The 26,777-nt window shown below is 44.8% G+C and overlaps 1 protein-coding gene across 1 annotated transcript in view; it reads left to right on the top strand.

Moving 5' to 3' along the window:
- Positions 1 to 14,075: 14,075 nt before the first annotated feature.
- The window catches only part of lrch4 (leucine-rich repeats and calponin homology (CH) domain containing 4), a 60,264-nt gene continuing 47,562 nt past the window's right edge, over positions 14,076 to 26,777 (top strand). The window contains exon 1 of the mRNA XM_042297817.1: positions 14,076 to 14,575. Coding sequence (XP_042153751.1) covers positions 14,404 to 14,575 — 172 coding nt within the window. The 5' untranslated portion in view covers positions 14,076 to 14,403. The remainder of the gene's footprint in view (positions 14,576 to 26,777) is intronic.

The following is a 26,777-nucleotide window of genomic DNA, read 5'->3' on the forward strand; positions in this document are numbered from 1 at the left end:
ACAGGCCTACAAGCCCTCAGTCCAGCCTCTCTCAGCCTACTGCGGACAGTCTGAGCACTGATGGAGAGATTGTGCATTCCTGGTGTAACTCGGGCAGTTGTTGTTGCCATCCTGTACCTGTCCTGCAGGTGTGATGTTCGGATGTACCGATCCTGTGCAGGTGTTATTACACGTGGCCTGCCACTGCGAGGACGATCAGCTGTCTGTCATGTCTCCCTGTAGTGCTGTCTTGGGTGTCTCACAGTACGGACATTGCAATTTATTGCCCTGGCCACATCTGCAGTCCTCATGCCTCCTCGCAGCATGCCTAAGGCATGTTCACGCAGATGAGCAGGGACCCTGGGCATCTTTCTTTTGTTGTTTTTCAGAGTCAATAGAAAGGACTCTTTAGTGTCCTAAGTTTTCATAACTGTGACCTTAATTGTCTACCGTCTGTAAGCTGTTAGTGTCCTTCTAGATACTACCCTTAACGACCGTTCCACAGGCTTGTGAAGTTATTTAGATTTTTACGAATTATCTTTGAAAGACAGGATCCTGAAAAAGGGACGTTTCTTTAGATAGAGTTTAGATACAGTAGACAGAAGAGTGTTAACTTGGAAGATCATATCCACCACAAATCGGCTCATTTTTACTTGAAGGTCACAGTAGGTCACAGTGTTTGGAAACTGTTCATGGAGATTCAGAATAAGTGTGATTGGAGGTGTGAGGAACCCTTGATTCATGAAACCAGAGCGTGACCAAGGCCTCTTCGGTTTCTGGTTCACTGCTGTGTTAATGTTCAACAGCGAAGGACAGTGTGTGTGTGTGTGTGTGTGTGTGTGTGTGTGTGTGTGTGTGTGTGTGTGTGTGTGTGTGTGTGTGTGTGTGTGTGTGTGTGTGTGTGTGTGTGTGTGTGTGTGTGTGTGTGTGTGTGTGTGTGTGGTGTAATGTACTTAAATAAAAAATATGTGAAAGTACTACTTAAGTTTCATTTTGAATGCTCAGGAGGACAGGAAAAGGGTCCAATTCACACACTTATCAAGAGAACATCCCTGTTCATCCCTACTGCCTCTGATCTGGTGGACTCACTGAACAGAGAACATCCCTGGTCATCCCTACTGCCTCTGATCTGGTGGACTCACTAAACAGAGAACATCCCTGGTCATCCCTACTGCCTCTGATCTGGTGGACTCACTAAACAGAGAACATCCCTGGTCATCCCTACTGCCTCTGATCTGGGACTGGACATCCCTGGTCATCCCTAAACAGAGAACATCCCTGGTCATCCCTACTGCCTCTGATCTGGTGGACTCACTAAACAGAGAACATCCCTGGTCATCCCTACTGCCTCTGATCTGGAGGACTCACTAAACAGAGAACATCCCTGGTCATCCCTACTGCCTCTGATCTGGTGGACTCACTAAACAGAGAACATCCCTGGTCATCCCTAATGCCTCTGATCTGGTGGACTCACTAAACAGAGAACATCCCTACTGTCTCTGATCTGGAGGACTCACTAAACAGAGAACATCCCTGGTCATCCCTACTGCCTCTGATCTGGTGGATCTGGAGGTTGGACTCCTGGCTAAATAAACAATATAAATATCCCTGGTCATCCCTGGTTTTTTAATATAAAGAATTTGATTTATTATTTTACTTTTGAATTTAAGTATATTTAAAACCAGATACTTTCAGACTTCTACTCAAGTGTATTATTATTATTATTAGTATTTTACTGGGTGACTCTCACTTTGACTTGAGTCATTTTCTATGAAGCTATCTTTACTTTTACTCAAGTATGACCATTGGATACTTTGTGTATGTGTATGTGTACCATTCACTGTCTCGCACAACATGACACGCACAGCTGGTGGTGGGCTGGTCACTTCCAATCGCATACCTATCATTCTCAGGCATTCTCTTTTAGCATTCACTCTCTCTCTCTCTCTCTGCCCCTCTCTCTCTCTCTCTCTCTCTCTCTCTCCTCTCTCTCTCTCTCTCTCTCTCTCTCTCTCCTCTCTCTCTCTCTCTCTCTCTCCCTCTCTCTCTCTCTCTCTCTCTCTCTCTATGCCCCTGTCTTTCTCTCTCTCTCTCTCTCTCTCTCTCTGTCTCTCTCTCTCTCCCCTCTCCCTCTCTCTCTGTCTCTCTCTCTGTCTCTCTCTGTCTCTCTCCCCCTCTCTCTCTCTCTCTCTCTCTCTCTCTCTGTCTCTCTCTCTCTCTCTCTCTCTCTCTCTCTCTCTCACTATGCCCCTGTCTTTCTCTCTCTCTCTCCCTCTCTCCCTCTCTCTCTCTGTCTCTCTCCTCTCTCTCTCTGTCTCTCTCTCTCTCTCTCTCTCTCTCTCTCTCTCTCTCTCTCTCTCTCTCTGTCTCTCTCCCTCTCTCTCTCTCTCTCTCTCACTATGCCCCTGTCTTTCTCTCTCCCTCTCTCTCTCTCTCTGTCTCCATGTAAAGTTACCATGAGTTGCCATGTAAAGTTACCATGAGTTGCCATGTAAAGTAACCATGAGTTGCCATGTAAAGTAACCATGAGTTGCCATGTAAAGTAACCATGAGCTGCCATGTAAAGTTACCATGAGCTGCCATGTAAAGTTACCATGAGTTACCATGTAAAGTTACAATGAGTTACCATGTAAAGTTACAATGAGTTGCCATGTCAAGTTACCAATGAGTCGCCATGTAAAGTTACCATGAGGCATGCAACATTACCATGAGCTGCCATGTAAAGTTACCATGAGCTGCCATGTAAAGTTACATGAGATGCCATGTCAACACACACACACACACACACACACACACACACACACACATGTACACACACACACACCCTGAGCTGGGCTCAGACACTCACACGGAACAGACAATTGGTCCAAAACAAAGGAGATGGTGCCACAAAGCTCAGTCAGAGCCACTAATGAGCATGATGAATGTGCATGATCCTCATTGACCCACATGCTTTAGGAGTGATGTCATGGCCTCCGAGACAGTGACCAATCAAAGTCAGAATGGTGGTGACTGACAAAGCTCTGTCACTATCTGGAATGTAAGAGTTTGAGGTTTGCCTTGTTTTGCCCTGAGCGAGCCAATGATATTTACTGGATCTGTGATCCTTTTCCTGTCCTCTTTTGCTCCGCTCTCTATCTTTCTGTCTCTCTCTCTCTCTCTCTCTCTGTCTCTCTCTGTCTCTCTCTCTCTCTCTCTGTCTCTCTCTCTCTCTCTCTCACACACCCTGTCTCTGGGCTCTCTTTCTGTCTCTCTATCTCTGTCTCTCTCTCTGACTCTTGGTCCTCTCTCTCTCTCTCTATTTTCCTGTCTCTCTCTGCCTATCTCTAAGCTCTCAGATCTCTCTCCAGCCCATGATGAATGTGCATGATCCTCCTCCCCCGACTCTCCCTCGGTGTCTCTTAAGTTTCGTAGGATGCAGCTTTGACAACACTCTTTCTCACGCTCCCTATCTTCTCCGATTCTTCTCTTTTCTCCATGGAATTATTGGATCGGATGTGGATTTTTTTGCTCCATGTAAACAGACCAATTGGGAAAGTATTCAGACCCCTTGACTTTTTGCACATTTTGTTACATTACAGCCTAACTCTAAAATTGATTAAATTGTCTTCTTTCCTCATCAATCAATACACAATACACCCATGACGACAAAGTAAAAAAAACAGAAAGATTACATTTCCTTTATTTAACCAGGTAGGCTAGTTGAGAACACCTTTATTTAACCAGGTAGGCTAGTTGAGAACACCTTTATTTAACCAGGTGGCTCTCACCTTTCTTTCCAGGTAGGCTCTTCCTGAACTCCTCTTTAACCAGGTAGGCTAGTTGAGAACTCTCTTTCTTTAACCAGGTCTAGTTGAGAACACCTTTATTTTCCAGTCTCTTGAGAACACCTTTTTTAACCAGGTCTAGTTGAGAACACCTCTATTTAACCAGGTCTAGTTGAAACACCTTTATTTAACCAGGTAGGCTCCAGCCCACCTTTATTTAACCAGGTAGGCTCCCTGAGAACACCTTTATTCCCTAGGTGTCTCTTGAGAACACCTTTATTTAACCAGGTATGCAGCTTTGAACAACACTCTTTTAACCAGGTCCCTATCTTCTCCGATTCTTCTCTTTTCTCCATGGAATTATTGGATTTAACCAGGTAGGCTGTTGGATTTTTTAACCATAGTAAACAGACCAATGCATGCAAGGCATTGGGAAACCTATTTAACCAGGTAGACCCCTTGACTTTATTTGCACATTTTGTTACATTGACAACACCTTTATTTAACCAGGTAGGCTCTAAAATTGATTAAATTGTCTTCTTTCCTCATCAATCAGGTAGGCAATACCCCCATGATTTAACAAAGTAAAACACTTTAAAAACAGAAAGATTACATTTCCTTTATTTAACCAGGTAGGCTAGTTGAGAACACCTTTATTTAACCAGGTAGGCTAGTTGAGAACACCTTTATTTAACCAGGTAGGCTAGTTGAGAACACCTTTATTTAACCAGGTAGGCTAGTTGAGAACACCTTTATTTAACCAGGTAGGCTAGTTGAGAACACCTTTATTTAACCAGGTAGGCTAGTTGAGAACACCTTTATTTAACCAGGTAGGCTAGTTGAGAACACCTTTATTTAACCAGGTAGGCTAGTTGAGAACACCTTTATTTAACCAGGTAGGCTAGTTGAGAACACCTTTATTTAACCAGGTAGGCTAGTTGAGAACACCTTTATTTAACCAGGTAGGCTAGTTGAGAACACCTTTATTTAACCAGGTAGGCTAGTTGAGAACACCTTTATTTAACCAGGTAGGCTAGTTGAGAACACCTTTATTTAACCAGGTAGGCTAGTTGAGAACACCTTTATTTAACCAGGTAGGCTAGTTGAGAACACCTTTATTTAACCAGGTAGGCTAGTTGAGAACACCTTTATTTAACCAGGTAGGCTAGTTGAGAACACCTTTATTTAACCAGGTAGGCTAGTTGAGAACAAGTTCTCATTTGCAACTGCGACCTGGCCAAGATAAAGCATAGCAGTGTGAACAGACAACACAGAGTTATACATGGAGTAAACAATTAACAAGTCAATAACACAGTAGAAAAAAAAGGGGAGTCTATATACATTGTGTGCAAAAGGCATGAGGAGGTAGGCGAATAATTACAATTTTGCAGATTAACACTGGAGTGATAAATTATCAGATGGTCATGTACAGGTCATGTACATGTAGAGATATTGGTGTGCAAAAGAGCAGAAAAGTAAATAAATAAAAACAGTATGGGGATGAGGTAGGTAAAATTGGGTGGGCTATTTACCGATAGACTATGTACAGCTGTAGCGATCGGTTAGCTGCTCAGATAGCAGATGTTTGAAGTTGGTGAGGGAGATAAAAGTCTCCAACTTCAGCGATTTTTGCAATTCGTTCCAGTCACAGGCAGCAGAGAACTGGAACGAAAGGCGGCCAAATGAGGTGTTGGCTATAGGGATGATCAGTGAGATACACCTGCTGGAGCGCGTGCTATGGGTGGGTGTTGCCATCGTGACCAGTGAACTGAGATAAGGTGGAGCTTTACCTAGCATGGACTTGTAGATGACCTGGAGCCAGTGGGTCTGGCGACGAATATGTAGCGAGGGCCAGCCGACTAGAGCATACAGGTCGCAGTGGTGGGTGGTATAAGGTGCTTTAGTGACAAAACGGATGGCACTGTGATAAACTGCATCCAGTTTGCTGAGTAGAGTGTTGGAAGCTATTTTGTAGATGACATCGCCGAAGTCGAGGATCGGTAGGATAGTCAGTTTTACTAGGGTGAGTTTGGCGGGCGTGAGTGAAGGAGGCTTTGTTGCGGAATTGAAAGCCGACTCTAGATTTTATTTTTGATTGGAGATGTTTGATATGAGTCTAGAAGGAGAGTTTACAGTCTAGCCAGACACCTAGGTACTTATAGATGTCCACATATTCAAGGTCAGAACCATCCAGAGTGGTGATGCTAGTCGGGCGTGCGGGTGCATGCAGCGAACGGGTTGAAAAGCATGCATTTGGTTTTACTAGCGTTTAAGAGCAGTTGGAGGCCACGGAAGGAGTGTTGTATGGCATTGAAGCTCGTTTGGAGGTTAGAGAGCACAGTGTCCAAGGACGGGCCGGAAGTATACAGAATGGTGTCGTCTGCGTAGAGGTGGATCAGGGAATCGCCAGCAGCAAGAGCAACATCATTGATATATACAGAGAAAAGAGTCGGCCCAAGAATTGAACCCTGTGGCACCCCCATAGAGACTGCCAGAGGACCGGACAGCATGCCCTCCGATTTGACACACTGAACTCTGTCTGCAAAGTAGTTGGTGAACCAGGCAAGGCAGTCATCAGAAAAACCGAGGCTACTGAGTCTGCCGATAAGAATATGGTGATTGACAGAGTCGAAAGCCTTGGCAGGGTCGATGAAGATGGCTGCACAGTACTGTCTTTTTAAAATATTTTTTACTACCGGTCAAAGGTTTTAGAACACCTACTCATTCAAGGGTTTTTCTTTCTTTATACTATTTTCTACATTGCAGAATAATAGTGAAGACATCAACACTATGAAATAACACATATGGAATAATGTACAGTTGAAGTCGGAAGTTTACATACACGTAGGTTGGAGTCATTAAAACTAGTTTTTCAACGCCTGAAGGAACCACGTTCATCTGTACAAACAATAGTACGCAAGTATAAACACCATGGGACTGCGCAGCCATCATACCGCTCAGGAAGGAGACGAGTTCTGTCTCCTAGAGATGAACATACTTTGGTGCGAAAAGTGCAAATCAATCCCAGAACAACAGCAAAGGACCTTGTGAAGATGCTGGAGGAAACAGGTACAAAAGTATCTATATCCACAGTAAAACGAGTCCTATATCGACATAATCTGAAAGGCTTCTCAGCAAGGAAGAAGCCACTGCTCCAAAACTGCAATAAAAAAGCCAGACTAGTTTGCAACTGCACATGGGGACAAAGATTGTACTTTTTCGAGAAATGTCCTCTGGTCTGATGAAACAAAAATAGAACTGTATGGCCATAATGACCATCATTATGTTTGGAGGGAAAAGGGGGAGGCTTGTAAGCCGAAGAACACCATCCCAACCGTGAAGCACGGGGGTGGCAGCATCATGTTGTGGGGGTGCTTTGCTGCAGGAGAGACTGGTGCACTTCACAAAATAGATGGCATCATGAGGCAGGAACCTTATGTGGATATATTGAAGCAACATCTCAACACATCAGTCAGGAAGTTAAAGCTTGGTCACAAATGGGTCATCCAAATGGACAATGACCCCAAGCATACTTCCAAAGTTGTGGCAAAATGGCTTAAGGGCAACAGAGTCAAGGTATTTGAGTGGCCACCACAAAACCCTGACCTCAATTCCATAGAAAATTTGTGGGCAGAACTGAAAAAGCGTGTGCGAGCAAGGAGGCCTACAAACCTGACTCAGTTACACCAGCTCTCGAAACTTAAAAAAAAAAAAACATTTATTTAACCTTTATTGAACCAGGTAGGCAAGTTGAGAACAAGTTCTCATTTACAATTGCGACCTGGCCAAGATAAAGCAAAGCAGTTCGACACATACAACGACACAGAGTTACACATGGAGTAAAACAAACATACAGTCAATAATACAGTAGAAACAAGTCTATATACGATGTGAGCAAATGAGGTGAGATAAGGGAGGTAAAGGCAAAAAAAGGCCATGGTGGCAAAGTAAATACAATATAGCAAGTAAAACACTGGAATGGTAGATTTGCAGTGGAAGAATGTGCAAAGTAGAAATAAAAATAATGGGGTGCAAAGGAGCAAAATGAATAAATAAATACAATAAATACAGTAGGGAAAGAGGTAGTTGTTTGGGCTAAATTATAGGTGGGCTATGTACAGGTGCAATAATCTGTGAGCTGCTCTGACAGCTGGTGCTTAAAGCTAGTGAGGGAGATAAGTGTTTCCAGTTTCAGAGATTTTGTAGTTCGTTCCAGTCATTGGCAGCAGAGAACTGGAAGGAGAGGTGGCCAAAGGAAGAATTGGTTTTGGGGGTGACCAGAGAGATATACCTCCTGAAGCGCGTGCTACAGGTGGGTGATGCTATGGTGACCAGCGAGCTGAGATAAGGGGGGACTTTACCTAGCAGGGTCTTGTAGATGACCTGGAGCCAGTGGGTTTGGTGATGAGGATGAAGCGAGGGCCAGCCAACGAGAGCATACAGGTCGCAATGGTGGGTAGTATATGGGGCTTTGGTGACAAAACGGATGGCACTGTGATAGACTGCATCCAATTTGTTGAGTAGGGTATTGGAGGCTATTTTGTAAATGACATCGCCAAAGTCGAAGATTGGTAGGATGGTCAGTTTTACAAGGGTATACTTGGCAGTGTGAATGAAGGATGCTTTGTTCCGAAATAGGAAGCCAATTCTAGATTTAACTTTGGATTGGAGATGTTTGAAGTATATAGAATGGTGTCGTCTGCGTAGAGGTGGATCAGAGACTCACCAGCAGCAAGAGCGACATCATTGATGTATACAGAGAAGAGAGTCGGTCCAAGAATTGAACCCTGTGGCACCCCCATAGAGACTGCCAGAGATCCGGACAGCAGACCCTCCGATTTGACACACTGAACTCTATCAGAGAAGTAGTTGGTGAACCAGGTGAGGTAATCATTTGAGAAACCAAGGAACCTGACTCAATTACACCAGCTCTGTCAGGAGGAATGGGCCAAAATTCCCCCAATTTATTGTGGGAAACTTGTGGAAGGCTACCCAAAACGTTAGACCCAAGTTAAACAATTTAAAGGCAATGCTACCAAATACTAATTGAGTGTATGTAAACTTCTGACCCACTGGGAATGTGATGAAAGAAATAAAAGCTGAAATAAATCATTCTCTCTGCTATTATTCTGACATTTCACATTCTTAAAATAAAAGTGGTGATCCTAACTGACCTAAGACAGGGATTTTTTTTACTAGGATTAAACGAAATTGTGAAAAACTGAGTTTAAATGTATTTGGCTAAGGTGTATGTAAAACTTTCGACTTCAACTGTAGTAACCAAAAAAATTGTTAAACAAATCTAAATATATTTTATATTTGATATTCTTCAAATAGCCACCCTTTGCCTTGATGACAGCTTTGCACACTTTTGCATTCTTTGGTTTTTAGTAAATTATTTAAAATAAAAAGCAGAAATATTACATTTACTAAAAGTTGAAGTCAGAAGTTTCACCTTAACCAAATACATTTAAACTCAGTTTTTCAAAATTCCTCATGCTCTGTCAGGTTGGATGGGGAGAGTCGCTGCACAGCTTTTTTGAGGTTTCTCCAGAGATGTTTGATCCCGTTCATGTCCAGGCCACTCAAGGACATTCAGAGACTTGTCCCTAAGCCACTCCTTCGTTGTCTTGGCTGTGTGCTTACGGTCGTTGTCCTGTTGGAAGGTGAACCTTTCATCAAGGATCTCTCTGTACTTTAATCCATTCATCTTTACCTCTATCTTGATTAGTCTTCGAGTCCCTGCCGCTGAAAAACATCCCCACTGCATGACGCTGCCACCACCATGCTTCACCGTAGGGATGGTGCCATGTTTCCTCAAAACGTGACGCTTGGCATTCAGGACAAGTAGTTAAATATTGGTTTCATCAGACCAGAGAATCTTGTTTCTCATGGTCTGAGAGTCTTTAGGTGCCTTTTGGTAAACTCCAAGCAGTCTGTCATATACCTTTAGTGAGGAGTGGCTTCCATCTGGCCACTCTACCATAAAGGCCTGATTGGTGGAGTGCTGCAGAGATGGTTGTTCTTCTGGAAGTTTCTCCCATCTCCACAGAGGAACTCTGGAGCTCTGTCCGAGTGACCATCGGGTTCTTAGTCACCTCCATGACCAAGGCCCTTCTCCCCCGATTGCCCAGTTTGGCCGGGCGGCCAGCTCTAGGAAAAGTCTTGTTGGTTCCAAACTTATTTTATTTAAGAATTATGGAGGCCACTGTGTTCTTGGAGACCTTCAAAGCTGCAGACATTTCTTTACATCCTTCCTCAGATCTGGGTCTCGACACAATCCTGTCTCGGAGATCTACGGACAATTCCTTCGAACTCATGGCTTGGTTTTAACTCTGACATGCACTGTTAACTGTGGGACGTTATATATACAGGTGTGTGCCTTTCCAAATCATGTCCAATCAATAGAATTTAACACAGGTGGACTCCAATCAAGTTGTAGAAACATCTCAAGGATGATCAATGGAAACAGGATGCACCTGAGTTCAATTTCGAGTCTAATAGCAAAGGGTCTGAATAGTTCTGTAAATAAGCTATTTCTGTTTTTATTTTTTATTCATGTGCAAAAAAATTCAAAAAACCTGTTTTCACTTTGTCATTATGGGGTACTGTGTCTAGGTATGTGATGAGGTATGTGTTTTATTGAAATCCATTTTAGAATAAGGGTGTAACGTAAGAAAATGTGGAAAAAGTCAATGGGTCTGAATTCTTTCAGAATGCCCTGTATAATTTAGCAATGTGAATGCCTCTAGGGTTTATGACCTCTAAGCGGCCAGCGTCTGGTCCAGGTACAAAATGTCCTTTCAACCCTTTTCTACCAACAAATCATGTCACTAGTTAATTTCAGCTGCCATTTTGAAAACGAACTGCATTATGGTGACTCAGGCTTTACGACTCCCAAAAACCTGTGTCCAGTCCAGATACAAAATGTGTAATTTGATCCCTTTTACTAAAAATCATCTAATTTCAATAGCCAGTATTCATTTGACAACAACATCATCCTGACCTGATAGCCAGTCAATCACGAAAACCAGTGCATCTAACATAGCAGGGATGAGAGGACAAATGGAGGGAGGGGAGGAAGTGTGGGGGGGAGGAAGAGTGGGGTGAGGGACAATGTTAAAGGACCCTGAGACCGAGGGGGTGGTAGGAGGAGAGGGGGTAGGAGGGGGAATGGAAGAAGAGGAGTCATCTGGTCAAGGGGGAAGAATGGAAGAAGAGGAAAAAGCGCAAGGGGTAAAAACCAAAACTCTACAGGAAGTGATGTCGATATTACAACCAAAACCCTACAGGAGGTTATATCGATATCACAACCAAAACCCTACAGGAGGTTATATCGATATTACAGCCAAAACCCTACAGGAGGTTATATCGATATTACAGCCAAAACTCTACAGGAGGTGCTGTCGATATTACAACCAAAACCCTACAGGAGGTGCTGTCAATATTACAACCAAAACCCTACAGGAGGTTATATCGATATTACAGCCAAAACCCTACAGGAGGTTATATCGATATTACAACCAAAACCCTACAGGAGGTGATGTCGATATTACAACCAAAACCCTACAGGAGGTGCTGTCGATATTACAACCAAAACCCTACAGGAGGTGCTGTCGATATTACAACCAAAACCCTACAGGAGGTGCTGTCGATATTACAACCAAAACCCTACAGGAGGTTATATCGATATCACAACCAAAACCCTACAGGAGGTGCTGTTGATATTACAACCAAAACCCTACAGGAGGTTATATCGATATCACAACCAAAACCCTACAGGAGGTTATGTCGATATTAAAAAAACCCTACAGGAGGTTATATCGATATTACAGCCTACAGGAAAACCCTACAGGAGGTGATGTCGATATTACAACCAAAAAACCCTACAGGAGGTTATATCGATATCACAACCAAAACCCTACAGGAGGTGCTGTCGATATTACAACCAAAACCCTACAGGAGGTGCTGTCGATATTACAGCCAAAACCCTACAGGAGGTTTTATCGATATCACAACCAAAACCCTACAGGAGGTTATATCGATATCACAACCAAAACCCTACAGGAGGTTATATCGATATCACAACCAAAACCCTACAGGAGGTTATATCGATATCACAACCAAAACCCTACAGGAGGTTATATCGATATTACAGCCAAAACTCTACAGGAAGTGATGTCGATATTACAGCCAAAACCCTACAGGAGGTTATATCGATATCACAACCAAAACCCTACAGGAGGTTATATCGATATCACAACCAAAACCCTACAGGAGGTGCTGTCGATATTACAACCAAAACCCTACAGGAGGTTATATCGATATCACAACCAAAACCCTACAGGAGGTTATATCGATATCACAACCAAAACCCTACTGGAGGTTATATCGATATCACAACCAAAACCCTACAGGAGGTGCTGTCGATATTACAACCAAAACCCTACAGGAGGTTATATCGATATCACAACCAAAACCCTACAGGAGGTGCTGTCGATATTACAACCAAAACCCTACAGGAGGTTATATCGATATTACAGCCAAAACTCTACAGGAAGTGATGTCGATATTACAGCCAAAACCCTACAGGAGGTGATGTCGATATTACAACCAAAACCCTACAGGAGGTTATATCGATATCACAACCAAAACCCTACAGGAGGTGCTGTCGATATTACAGCCAAAACCCTACAGGAGGTTATATCGATATTACAGCCAAAACCCTACAGGAGGTGATGTCGATATTACAGCCAAAACCCTACAGGAGGTGATGTCGATATTACAGCCAAAACTCTACAGGAAGTGATGTCGATATTACAGCCAAAACCCTACAGGAGGTGAGGTCGATTTTACAGCCAAAACCCTACAGGAGGTGATGTCGATATTACAGCCAAAACCCTACAGGAGGTGAGGTCGATATTACATCCAAAACCCTACAGGAGGTGCTGTCGACAATACAGCTCCATCAGCCTTACATTTGCACTTACAGAGGAGTCCTGACACACACACACACACACACACACACACACACACACACACACACACACACACACACACACACACACACACACACACACTCACCAGTGGAGGCTGCTGAGGGGAGGACGGTTCATAATAATGGCCGAAATGGAGTAAATGGAATGTCATCAAACCCATGGAAACCATGGAAACCATGTGTTTGGTGTATTTGTTACCATCCCACTGATTCCGCTCCAGTCTTTTCCGAGAGCCAGTCCTCCCCAATTAATTAAGGTGCCACCAACCTCCTGTGTGGCACACATACACATCACAGGAGGTTGGTGGCACCTTAATTGGGGAGGACGGGCTCTCGGTAATGACTGGAGTGGAATCAGTGGAATGGTATCAGCAACATCAAACACCTGGTTTCCATGGTTTCCATGGGTTTGGTGACATCCCATTCACTCCATTTCGGCCATTATTATGAGCAGTTCCCCCCTCAGCAGCTTCCTGTGGGACACATATTGTATGTATGTATGCATAAACACACACACACACACACACACACACACTGTTAGTGTAAACAAATCTGCTCACACACATATTCATGAGTCTACTAATGACGTGACGGCGACACGCTAATCTAACATGGTTTTACTGAGGATGGCTGTGACTCTGGAAATAAAGGGACAGTAATCTGTGTAACACATGTAGAGCTCCGGAACTCAGGGGACAGTAATTCTTGTTACACATGTAGAACAAAGAGAGTTTCCACTAGCTTCTATAGCCACAAAGTCAGATTCCACAGCCACAAAGTCAAAATTGGAAGAAAAAAAAAGAAGCTTTTTTTCCAATACTTTAAGGTGAGGGTTAGGTTTAAAATCACATTCTAAGAAGATAAATTGTAGAAAACTGCGGGATTTATGACTTTGTAGCTAGTGATTACCAACAAAGAGGCTAGATAATGTTGCTACATGAAACCAGATGGGGTACAAATTGGAATTGTGCTCGGGGAATTTCCCTGGGGTCACACATATCTCACTAATGAGAAAGAATAACCTATATTCAATAGGGGAAATATGACATTTGCATGCAGGGAATTCATTTTACATGTTTAACCAACTGCCACGAATGAAATGGATGGATATGAATGGTATACCTGGCTGCTCCCGTCAGAATAATTATTGCTCCACTTTTCAATTATCTTGCCAGAACCATCCTACTGTATCTTGATTGGTGTATATTTCCATCAATATAATCTCAGCTCTTTTTTTGAAATCCCCTTCACGTGCACGCCCTTTTCTTCAGACCCCGCCTTGGGTCCATTCATCTCGGTTGAGATATGGGTGTTGCCCCTGTCAATCAAACTCCTTCTCGTCGTAGGCTCTCTCACTGCTCCTCCGCTTCCTGGCCTCGCTGCACCCCGTTCTGACAGCTACTAGTACCGCTTTCTCGAAGACAACTGGACCGTAGAGAATCCTCGTTGTGGAAGATTAAGAAATAGACCCTTTTTTTTTTTGCTGTCGGATTTATTCATTGTCCTACTTCGAAAGTTGTTTATCGGACGAGAGACGGATGGTTTTGGAAGTCGTTCTGAGGGATACGAAAGTGTAAAGGAAGGTTTTTCTTTTTTTTTTTCTTTTTGTCTTTTTTTTAGACCCTAACGCAGTAACATAAAGAGACATATCTACTGTTCATGGCTGCTGGGGAAGGTGCCCAGCTGCCGGCAACAATAGCGGCCAGCCGGTGCGTGGAGAAGTCGCTCGAGGAAGCTACCGGGAGCGGTGCTCTGAACTTGTCGAACCGTAAATTGAAAGAGTTTCCCCGAACCGCCCGGAACTATGACTTGTCCGATATTACGACAGCCGGTGAGTTGTGTTTTGTCTCTGTTTTGGTGTAGATAAATGTTTTTTTTATTTTTTAAATTTAGTTGACAATTCATAGGATGTGGAGCTAACCGTGGACAGTCTTTTGTTAGTGGTGTTGTTGTCACCTGCTTGTGTTGTAAGTATCTCGAACTAACAAGCCAACGTTGGCACCACATCCGTGAAGAAAATGCATAAAACAAGTTAAAAGTGTAACGTTTACGAGCGGTTCCTTGACACTATCTTCAGATGTTAGATTGCCAATTCAGCCACAACTTCTTCAACGAACATTTTTTGTTTTTGTTTGTTTTATTCTTTCAATTACGGAGATGTATTTTAAAATGTGTTTTATTCGAGTTTACATTCTTGTTCTTCTGGGTCCTTGGTTGTCAAGTTTAAGCAAATTTCCCCTTTCGTTTCCTGTATGATGAAAGGAGTTGCTTGCCTTTTATAATGGTTGTGTATGAGCTTGACAAAATGTCAGTGTTGTATCTCCTGCTTGAGGTTCCCTTCTTTCATTTAGTTAATTCACAACACTATCGCAATGGATTGGAAGGTAATTTGAAAGATTACAATAACATTGTAAAAGTTTAATAGTGCCTAAAATGCCCGTAAGGTTGATTTGACAGTGCGATCTAAAGGAGAACTAACTCGTTTCTCGCTTTGTTGAAAGAAGATTACCCAATCCAGGTTGAAGCCTGAAATCAATCTTATCTACCCAGTGTTTTGAAACAACGCTCTCCTCTGCTGCTTTCTGCACTCTGGTAATTATAACCATCTGCTCAAAGGACCTAGACCTTATACAGTGAGGAGAGACATTGGACACACACACACACGCATGCATAAATACACACACACACACCCAGCTGCCATCTGTAATGGATACTGTAGGGATGAATGTATCCAAGGCCTAAGATAACAACATAATCTTGATGTGCGCTTGTTTATACAAAGCGTAGCTCCATATTATAAACTAATTTATTTGATTTATTTTACTAGGCAAGTCAGTTAAGAACAAATTCTTATTTTCAATGACGGTCTAGGAACAGTGGGTTAACTGCCTGTTCAAGGGCAGAACGACATATTTGTACCTTGTCAGCTCAGGGGTTTGAACTTGCAACCTTCCGGTTACTAGTCCAACGCTCTAACCACTAGGCTACCCTGCTGCCCCAGGGTAGCCTAGTAAAACTAAGAAAGAACTAAATGCAAGCCGATTTTAATTATATATATATATATATATATATATATATTTTTTTTTTAAATATAAACATTGACATATGTTATTAATGGTGTCCAATTTTAGCTCTTCATTGTAACCACGTCTTAATGAAAGCTGGTTATGCATTTTAATAATGCAGTTTTTCGTGAGATGCACGTTTGCGGCAAAGTCTGTTCCCAACTCCGTAATACGTCTGTCCTGTTTCTGGCTTCCAATTCAGTGACTTCATTTTCCGGGGTGGTTGCTATGATTACAGTGTCGTCCCCCTTTTTTTTTGGAATTGGTCATAATTAACACGTTACTCCAGACACCGACGATGTGGCTCATACCTGGTCGTTTAGATAATGGTACTCTTTCAGTTTGAAGGTGCTTGCTTTGGCACACCCCGCCCCTCTCCTCTAATCTGTCTGGATGCGCTATGACACAGCATCCCTGTGTGCTGATGTACAGGGAAATGTTGAGTCTGCAACTTTTTATTTCAGACTGTGTTTTTGCTACTGTGTTCATGAGAGATTTAGGCCGGCTTGCTATAGTTGTCAGTGGTGAAATAGTCAGGTGTGTGTGTGTGTGCTGGTTAGTGGGACAGGTTGGGTTTTGACAGTCAGGTATGGTCTTACCCCGACTGTGGAGAAAATGTCTTGACTGTAAAATGAAGTGCCTATTTTACATCACCAGACTTAACACGTCAACGGGGAAGTCCTCAAGAAACAGAAAGGCTGTAATCTTCATCGTGGTTATCGTGGATCTCCGACGCCCTGCGACGATGACAAAGTCGGAGAAACGTTTAGATCTGTAATGGACAACTGTAACAGAGAGTCAGAACAGAGGCCTCCTTCGTGGTCCTATTCCAAACTACTCTTCAGAATAAATGGCACCTGAAAGTAGCCTGATTTGATAAGGGATTACTAAAGTTCCTGTGCTAGTGCTATGGATTGAAGAGTGCAGAATTGGGGACAAGGTCCCAAACAGGCCCTAGGGTGTTAATGATAACAGTGATGGTCTCCCTCTCTGTTATCCCCCCCCTCCTGGAGCAACTTCCCTTCAGGAAGTTCAGGGGTTCAGTCCCCGCCCCCTCCTCTTCCTTACACAAGTGCACATGCTCTTTGGCTCCTGTAGGAAGGATAGTGTTCTAGCAAGCCAGCGAGCAGAGCAGGCCCATCCAGGAGAACAAACCCCAGTTGTGTGTACCTCTCTCTGGGTGCAACCCTCTCCCTGCACCCCTCCGAATAAGACTCCAAAATAATACTGATCTAGACACAGATTTCAGTAGCCGGTGTTGTGCAGTGGCATTCTAATAATTCCAGACGGCGGGGGTTTGGGGCCGCCCAAGCTGACATTGTCTAGCAATAACCCAAACATAATTAAACCTAGGCCTATGAAAAACTGAACCTAGCTTGCAGGGGACAGTGAGCCCCTCAGCCTCCTAAATCTGAACAGACATTGAAAACTGCTCACAGCCTAACCCAAATTCTGAACCTAGCTTGCAGGGGACAGTGAGCCCCTCAGCCTCCTAAATCTGAACAGACATTGAAAACTGCTCACAGCCTAACCCAAATTCTGAACCTAGCTTGCAGGGGACAGTGAGAGGATAGGTTTTTATGTGACCTGAGCATGCCACCGTTCAAATCAAATGTTATTTTGTCACATGCTTCATAAACAGTAGGTATAGACTAACAGTGAAATGCTTACTTCCCAAAATAAGGACACTTGAAAAATAACATGAGGAATAATAATAAATAAATACACAATGAGGAGCGATAACTTGGCAATATATACCGGGTACCAGTACCGAGTCTATGTGCAGGGGTACGAGGTATTTGGTGTAGATGGGTACATGAGGGTAGCATTAAAGTGACTAGGCAACAGGATAGACGACAGACCGTAACAGCAGTATTTGATGAATCAAAGGAGTTAGTTCTGGTAGCAATTGGGGTTGAACTATTTTATCAGTCCAGTAGCAACAGTAGTAGGCTAATGTTGTTTCAGGGAGTGTGTGAAGAGTTGAAAAATAGTTGTTGCTGGGACCTCTGTACACTATCGTAGGAGCTCTTTTGGGGGAGGGAGGGAGGGAGGGAGGGAGGGAGGGGGGGGGGGAAAGGGAGAGAGAACCCTTGCAGCTGAGAGATGCATTAATTAAAGGAAGGGGGATGGGAGGAAGGGATGGGCGGAGAGGGGGAGGGAGGCCCTTTGATGGAGTAGGCTGCTTGCATTGTCGTGGTGTGTTCCCTTAAAGGGGTTTTTACTTGAGCGGGAACCCTTTCTCTCGCTCTCTTGAGCCTCCAACCCCCCCCCTCTTTGTCTGAGTCATGGTTTTAACCTGGCTCTCCCAGAGGTTTTCCTCTGTATCCCTCGTCTCTCTCTGTTAGTCTCTCTCCCTGTGTTGTCTCTTTCTATCCCTTGGGCTCTCTCGTTCGATCTCTCGTTCCTCTACCTCTCCTTCCCCCATTCCATCTCTATGGGATCAATAAAGAGCACTGTGTCTGTCCTGTAATGTGTTGTCTCTGTCCCATATTTTTTATTTGTTTTGCTCCTATCCAGAGCGACTCAGTCAGTTCATTCCACTAGGTAGATAAACAACCACTTTAGGGGCCTTTCACAGTAAAAAACCTTTTCTGTAACAGTTACTGCGACTGTTGTTTTTGAATATTCTTCCAATGTTCCTTCCTCGGTGTCTCTGCAGTTACTAGACTTGTAGACGGGTTATGACATCTCACACACAGAAGAGATGGCATGAGTTTTAATGGAGCGCATATGCTCAAGATCAGTCAAGTCTAGTGTGTGTGTGTGTGTGTGTGTTCAGGTTTAGCCGCTCGGTTGGGTGGAGCCTGTCGTCATGGGAACCGTGCCCGCACTGAGGAGGTGTACTGGCAAGAGGAACGTTCCAGAACATTTAAAGAAAGAAAGAAAAAACCCCAGTTTGAATCCTCTTTGTTCCTTCCCTGCTCACAAACACCTGTTTTTAAAAGGTGAGCTGCGTTCAGGGGCCGGTGTTTTGACCCAGTAAACGGGCCTTTTGGAGGTTGCTAGTGAAGAGATTGTTGACTCTTACAAATATATGTGCTCAGGTTGTCAGCTCGTGACTAATGGTGATTCACCACAACACTGAAAACAACTAAGCTAGGCTATAGGCCTATAGGAACATTGATCTGTGTGTGTGTGTGCACAGTATTAACCTCATTCTCTCCTGTAGTCCAAGGTGAGCTATGACTCACTAGTTTTGATTGAACTCAATAGATATTCATTGATCCGTTGACACAAAAGGTGAAAACCCCATTTGAAATCTGCCCAACATCCACCCAGTTCCTTGTGTCTCGGTCACATGAATGACACTGCAGAGAGAGACCTGTGTCCACCTAGCCATTCTGTCATTTTGTTGAAGGAAATTAAACTGTCACCTAGCCCAAGTGGCCTAACCTGTCTTTCACCTGCCTCCTAACTTGTTTCCTTGGGCTTGTTCATGAAACTGTTTATTACCGGTTTCCATGGAGAAGCTTCGGAATGAAAGGGGATACATTCCAAATGGCACCCTATTCCCTATATAGTGCACTACTTTAGACCAGAGCCCTATTCCCTATTTTACATCACCAGACTTAATATATCTATATATGTTTTTTTTTTAACCTTTTATTTAACTAGGCAAGTCAGTTAAGAACAAATTCTTATTGTCAATGACGGCCTAGGAACAGTGGGTTAACTGCCTGTTCAGGGGTAGAACGACAGATTTGTACCTTGTCAGCTCGGGGGATTCGATCTTGCAATCTTTCGGTTACTAGTCCAACGCTCTAACCCCTAGGCTACCTGCCGTCCCTACACTCTAACCACTAGGCTACCTGCCGCCCCTACACTCTAACCACTATGCTACCTGCCGCCCCTACACTCTAACCACTATGCTACCTGCCGCCCCTACACTCTAACCACTATGCTACCTGCCGCCCCTACACTCTAACCACAAGGCTACCTGCTACACTCTAACCACTATGCTACCTGCCGCCCCTACACTCTAACCACAAGGCTACCTGCCGCCCCTACACTCTAACCCCTAGGCTACCTGCCGCCCCTACACTCTAACCACTATGCTACCTGCCGCCCCTACACTCTAACCACTATGCTACCTGCCGCCCCTACACTCTAACCACTATGCTACCTGCCGCCCCTACACTCTAACCACTATGCTACCTGCCGCCCCTACACTCTAACCACTATGCTACCTGCCGCCCCTACACTCTAACCACAAGGCTACCTGCCGCCCCTACACTCTAACCACTAGTGCAAAACGTGCAAATCAATCCCAAAACAACAGCAAAGGACCTTGTGAAGATGCTGGAGTAAACAGGTACAAATGTATTTATATCCAGAGTAAAACAAGTTCTATATCGACATAACCTGAAAGGCCGCTCGGCAAGGAAGAAGCCCCTGCTCCAAACCCGCCATAAAAAAGACAGACTACGGTTTGCAACTGCACATGGGGACAAAGATCGTACTTTTTGGAGAAATGTCCTCTGGTCTGATGAAACAAAAATGGAACTGTTTGGCCATAATGACCATTGTTATGATTGGAGGAAAAAGGGGGAGGCTTGCAAGCCAAAGAACACCATCCCAACCGTGAAGCACGGTGGTGGCAGCATCATGTCGTGGGGGTGCTTTGCTGCAGGAAGGACTGGTGTACTTCAGAAAATAAATAGCATCATTAGGAAGGAACATTATGTGGATATATTGAAGCAACATCTCAAGACATCAGTCAGGAAGTTATAGCTTGGGTCTTCCAAATGGACAATGACCCCAAGAATATTTCTAAAGTTGTGGCAAAATGGCCTAAGGACAACAGAGTCAAGGTGTTGGAGTGGCCATCACAAAGCCCTGACCTCAATCCTATAGAATATTTGTGGGCAGAACTGAAAAAGCGTGTGTGAGCAAGGAGGCCTTCAAACCTGACTCAGTTACACCAGCTCTGTCAGGACGAATGTGCCAAAATTCACCCAACTTATTGTGGGAAGCTTGTGGAAGGCTACCCAAAACGTTTGACCCAAGTTAATCAATTTAAAGGCAATGCTACCAAATACTAGTGTATGTAAACTTCTGACGCACTGGGAATGTGATGAAAGAAATAAAAGCTGAAATAAATCATTCTCTCTATTATTCTGACATTTCACATTCTTAAAATAAAGTGGTGATCCTAACTGACCTAAGACAGGGATTTTTTTACTAGGATTAAACATCAGGAATTGTGAAAAACTAAGTTTAAATGTATTTGGCTGAAGGTGTTTGAACTTCCAACTTCAACTGTATGTCTTACTTCTACTTCACAGGATTGGCCATTTGATTTTTTTTTTTGGGGGGGGGGTTTATCAAAATATTTTTTGGGGGCAGAAATGCCTTCTGGAACATGATCTTTCATGTGCCTTAGCTACAAACGTGTATGTCTGTAAATACGAATAAAAGTATTAAATAAATAATGAGCCTAGTTGGTTTAGCCTTGGAAAAATACAGGAACCTTCCCGCTAGCCATGATTGGCTGAAATAATGGATGGGCTGGACATGCCGAGAGATGAGTTCTGATTGGTCCGCCATGTAGCATGCTAATGTCTTTTTTTTTTTTCATGAGCTGCTAAGTATGTGAGTCTAGCACTGCTTAAAAAAAATAAAAAAAGAACTGAACGCTTAATTAAGGTAATCGCACTATCGACAGTCGCTCAGTCGGAACACGTATTGGTCGTGCCATGCTGACTCTCCGACTCTGAAAAGGAATCAGACTAGTTGGAATTTCGAGTTGGGTGACCGTTTAAAAAAAAAAAAAAAAAATTTCCCCCAATCTGAGTTTTTTGTTGTTGTAGTTCCCAGTTTTAAATGTGGCATTAGAGTTGTGATTTATGGTAGCTAGCTTTCTATAAACAATGAACATGTCGAAACAAAAAATAACTTCACTTTGCAAGAAACCATTCCACTGTACCGTTTACAGCTTCTGTATCCTGTGTATGTGAAGAATAGTCTTTGATTTTATTTGAAAGAGTGTGTGTGTGTGTTTACCAAAAAACGGTATTATGAACAACATGACCTGCACCAAGTCAGATTAGGATAAAGGCCAAGGACTAGATAACAGGCATTTTTACCTGGAGTTTTTACTTATTGTAGGCTACTACTTTCAACACTTTTAGTCTTCAAATCTTTGGTTGTTTACTGCACTACCTCACTCACTCAGTTTAGGACATGGCCTCACATGTGAATCCTTGAAGAGATGGGTGGGGCTAAGGCTTAAGAGGGTGTGAACGATGCTGAATGGGTGTAGACAAAAAAACGAGCTCTCCAGTAGGTGTACCAAAACATTCAAGGGTCATTATCTCAAAAGTGGTGTTACAAGTTTAGCAACTTTCAAAGCTGAATTACTTTCTCGTTGTTCCTCAACTGCTGTGTATGATTTACCATTTTCTAGTCCATACTTTTATCCAATATAGATATATATATATATATCTATCATTTTCTAACTCTGAGTCTACTTATTAACCAATGTAATAAATAACAATTTCATGTTTTGCTACTTGGAACCAAATCCATGTGGTGGGTCACACCGTCGGTTGGTTGCATCTGTTTCACTTTGAGTGTTTTATCTCTTGAGCAGTGCTCTGCTTCTCCCCCCCCACACTGTTGCATTTCCGTCACACTGCGGATGTGGGTGTGCATGCTCACTCAAACTTCTGCTTTCTCTCAGCTTTTCTACTGAATCCTCTGTATCTCTCTCTCTCTCTCTCTTTCTTGTCCTCCCTCTCTCGGTCTGTCTCGCTGTATCTACATTCTGTATTTATCTTTCTCTCGTTCGTTAGCTTGCTCTCTCTGAGCCTTGTTCTCTCTATCTGAGCCCTGTTCTCTCTGAGCCCTGTTCTCTCTGAGCCCTGTTCTCTCTGAGCCCTGTTCTCTCTGAGCCCTGTTCTCTCTGAGCCCTGTTCTCTCTGAGCCCTGTTCTCTCTGAGCCCTGTTCTCTCTGAGCCCTGTTCTCTCTGAGCCCTGTTCTCGCTCTCTCTCTCTCTCTGAGCCCTGTTCTCTCTCGCTCTCTCTCTCTCTCTGAGCCCTGTTCTCTCTGAGCCCTGTTCTCTCTGAGCCCTGTTCTCTCTGAGCCCTGTTCTCTCTGAGCCCTGTTCTCTCTGAGCCCTGTTCTCTCTCGCTCTCTCTCTCTCTGAGCCCTGTTCTCTCTCGCTCTCTCTCTCTCTCTCTGAGCCCTGTTCTCTCTCGCTCTCTCTCTCTCTCTCTCTGAGCCCTGTTCTCTCTCGCTCTCTCTCTCTCTCTGAGCCCTGTTCTCTCTCGCCCTGTTCTCTCTCTCTCTCTCTCTCTGAGCCCTGTTCTCTCTCGCCCTGTTCTCTCTCTCTCTCTGAGCCCTGTTCTCTCGCCTCTCTCTCTCTCTCTCTCTCTCTGAGCCCTGTTCTCTCTCGCTCTCTCTCTCTCTCTCTGAGCCCTGTTCTCTCTCGCTCTCTCTCTCTCTCTCTGAGCCCTGTTCTCTCTCGCCCTGTTCTCTCTCTCTCTCTCTCTCTGAGCCCTGTTCTTCTCGCTCGCTCTCTCTCTCTCTGAGCCCTGTTCTCGCTCGCCCTCTCTCTCTCTCTCTGAGCCCTGTTCTCTCTCGCTCTCTCTCTCTCTCTGAGCCCTGTTCTCTCTCGCTCGCTCTCTCTCTCTCTGAGCCCTGTTCTCTCTCTCTCTGCTCTCTCTCTCTCTCTGAGCCCTGTTCTCTCTCGCTCTCTCTCTCTCTCTCTCTGAGCCCTGTTCTCTCGCTCGCTCTCTCTCTCTCTGAGCCCTGTTCTCTCTCGCTCTCTCTCTCTCTGAGCCCTCTCTCTCTCTCTGAGCCCTGTTCCCTGTTCTCTCTCGAGCCCTGTTCTCGCTCTCTCTCTCTCTCTGAGCCCTGTTCTCTCTCGCTCGCTCTCTCTCTCTGAGCCCTGTTCTCTCTCGCCCTCTCTCTCTCTCTCTCTGAGCCCTGTTCTCTCTCGCTCTCTCTCGCTCTCTCTCTCTCTCTCTCTCTGAGCCCTGTTCTCTCTCGCTCTCTCTCTCTCTCTCTGAGCCCTGTTCTCTCTCGCTCTCTCTCTCTCTCTGAGCCCTGTTCTCTCTCGTTCTCTCTCTCTCTGAGCCCTGTTCTCTCTCGCTCGCTCTCTCTCTCGCTTCTCTCTGAGCCCTGTTCTCTCTCGCTCTCTCTCTCTCTGAGCCCTGTTCTCTCTCGCTCTCTCTCTCTCTCTGAGCCCTGTTCTCTCTCGCTCGCTCTCTCTCTCTGAGCCCTGTTCTCTCTCGCTCTCTCTCTGAGCTCTCTCTCTCTCTGAGCCCTGTTCTCTCTCGCTCTCTCGCTCTCTCTCTCTCTGAGCCCTGTTCTCTCTCGCGCTCTCTGAGCCCTGTTCTCTCTCTCTCTCTGAGCCCTGTTCTCTCTCGCTCTCTCTCTCTCTCTCTCTCTCTGAGCCCTGTTCTCTCTCGCTCTCTCTCTCTCTCCCTGTTCTCTCTCTCTCTCTCTCTCTGAGCCCTGTTCTCTCTGCTCTCTCTCTCTCTCTCTCTCTCTCTCTCTCTCTCTGAGCCCTGTTCTCTCTCTCTCTCTCTCTCTCTCTCTCTCTGAGCCCTGTTCTCTCTCGCGCTCTCTCTCTCTCTCTCTCTCTCTCTGAGCCCTGTTCTCTCGCGCTCTCTCTCTCTCTCTCTCTGAGCCCTGTTCTCTCGCGCTCTCTCTCTCTCTCTCTCTCTGAGCCCTGTTCTCTCTCGCTCTCTCTCTCTCTCTCTCTGAGCCCTGTTCTCTCTCTCCCTGTTCTCTCTCTCTCTCTCTCTGAGCCCTGTTCTCTCTCTCTCTGAGCCCTGTTCTCTCTCTCTCTCTCTCTCTCTCTGAGCCCTGTTCTCTCGCTCTCTCTCTCTCTCTCTCTGTTCTCTGAGCCCTGTTCTCTCTCGCTCTCGCGCTCTCTCTCTCTGTTCTCTGAGCCCTGTTCTCTCTCTCTCTCTCTCTGCTCTCTCTCTCTCTCTCTCTCTCCCTGAGCCCTGTTCTCTCTCTCTCTCTCTCTCTGCCCTGTTCTCTCTCTCTCTCTCTCTCTGAGCCCTGCTCTCTCTCTCTCTCTCTCTCTCTCTCTCTGAGCCCTGTTCTCTCTCTCTCTCTCTCTCTCTGAGCCCTGTTCTCTCTCGCTCTCTCTCTCTCTCTCTCTCTGAGCCCTGTTCTCTCTCGCTCTCTCTCTCTCTCTCTCTGAGCCCTGTTCTCTCTCGCTCTCTCTCTCTGAGCCCTGTTCTCGCTCTCGCTCTCTCTCTCTGAGCCCTGTTCTCTCTCGCTCTCTCTCTCTCTCTGAGCCCTGTTCTCTCTCGCCCTCTCTCTCTCTCTGAGCCCTGTTCTCTCTCGCTCTCTCTGAGCCCTGTTCTCTCTCGCTCTCTATAAGGGTTAGTAAATCCTGTTAGTCGGCTCTCTCTCACAGCACAGCAGATGGTGAGGGGAATCCCTTTCGCTCCCCGGGGGAATTAAGGAAAGATAGAGTTACTTGGGTTCAATGTCCTCCAGCCCCATAGATACAGAACTACCACGGGTGTATTCAGTCAGTGATGTGAAACCTTGGCAACGTCACAGATAGGAATGGAATGAATAGAACAGACATGATTCCTTATTTTACCCGACAATCCATATCTGTTTTAATCTACACCATTTCTATCTGCACATTCTGCAACGGTCGTCCTGAACAGGCCTCTGAACTGTTGCACTTTTTTCAACGACCTCATCACTGTGTGTTTCGATGTGTCCCTGTGGGGTTGCCAGGTTTGAAAGGCCCTCCCCTCCCTCCCTCCCTCCCTCCTCCCTCCCTCCCTCCCTCCCTCCCTCCCCCTCCCCCTCCCTCCCTCCCTCCCTCCCTCCCTCCCTCCCTCCCTCCGGTGTCATAGATACTGTTGCAGTGCCCTGGGCTCTGTTGAGTAATTCTTAGAATAAGAGGTTGTTGTCTGGCAACCGAACAAGTTCAACCCCAAACAGCTTTTTGACTTTTTTTATTTTCCTTTCTGTAAGTAGTCATTGCATGTCTGTACAACCCTGTAGGTTTCTAGAGTGGTAGTCATCTAGGCTAGCTAGTCAGTTACTCACACTGACTATCTCTAGGCTTTTCTAGGCCACTCTAACCTAGGATCCATCAAACGGCACCCTATTCGCTACCATATGTAAATGCAGTCCCAGTCTTCTGGACCACTGGCCAGTGTATGTTGTACAGTAGGCTGTGTAACCTAGAGGCCAACATGACCTGTTCTAGTTCACTACAGCCCATTGCTGAACGAGTACCCAGTCACCCTGTCATTGTCCCGCTGTGCTGGTGTCTCCCATTTGTGATGCACAAAGCACATTCTGTCAACTTGGGTAAATAGCCTAGCTACTATTGCATTAGCCTAGGAGAGTTTCTCTTGGGGATGGGCCTGTAGTAAGCCAACCATTTGGGTAATGTCCCTATCTGAAAGCCCTGTGTTTGTCTGTCAGTGCACTGTTATAAGGTGTGTGTGTGTCTGGCTCTGCCATCTTATGTAACTGAAAGCCATAAGCTTCCTGGGGTGTTGACTTTGGTGTGTCCAGATGGTTTATTCACTGGGGCTCTGTGCCACATGAGACCGCAGGGCCGGCTGTGTTTAGAGGGAGTGTGTGTGTGTGTGTGCAGAGAACCAGACCCCACCAGCAGCCCTACAGACAGCATACCATAGTTTAGTTCAGTCAGCCAGGACATTGACTATTACAGTGCTTCCACAGGGAGGATAATGAATTCTCTTTCTGTTCATCAAACCAACACTACACACACCATACATCTGCACTAACCCTTTTTACAACTCTCAATAACCCAGATTTGAATCTAAACTGATCAAATTAAATAAGTGGTCTAGCAACAACTGGGGGTGAGTGAGGGAGTGTATTGGCGACACACACCTGTTTGCCATTGGAACCAAAACAACAGCTCATTCCTGCTAGAGACTAGGGGATACAACAGTTGTTGACAATTGACGTCAAATTGTACCCCCACTGTCCTCTCCTCTCCT

The sequence above is a fragment of the Oncorhynchus tshawytscha genome, linkage group LG15 (assembly GCF_018296145.1).
Source record: "Oncorhynchus tshawytscha isolate Ot180627B linkage group LG15, Otsh_v2.0, whole genome shotgun sequence".
Classification (NCBI taxonomy): domain Eukaryota; kingdom Metazoa; phylum Chordata; class Actinopteri; order Salmoniformes; family Salmonidae; genus Oncorhynchus; species Oncorhynchus tshawytscha.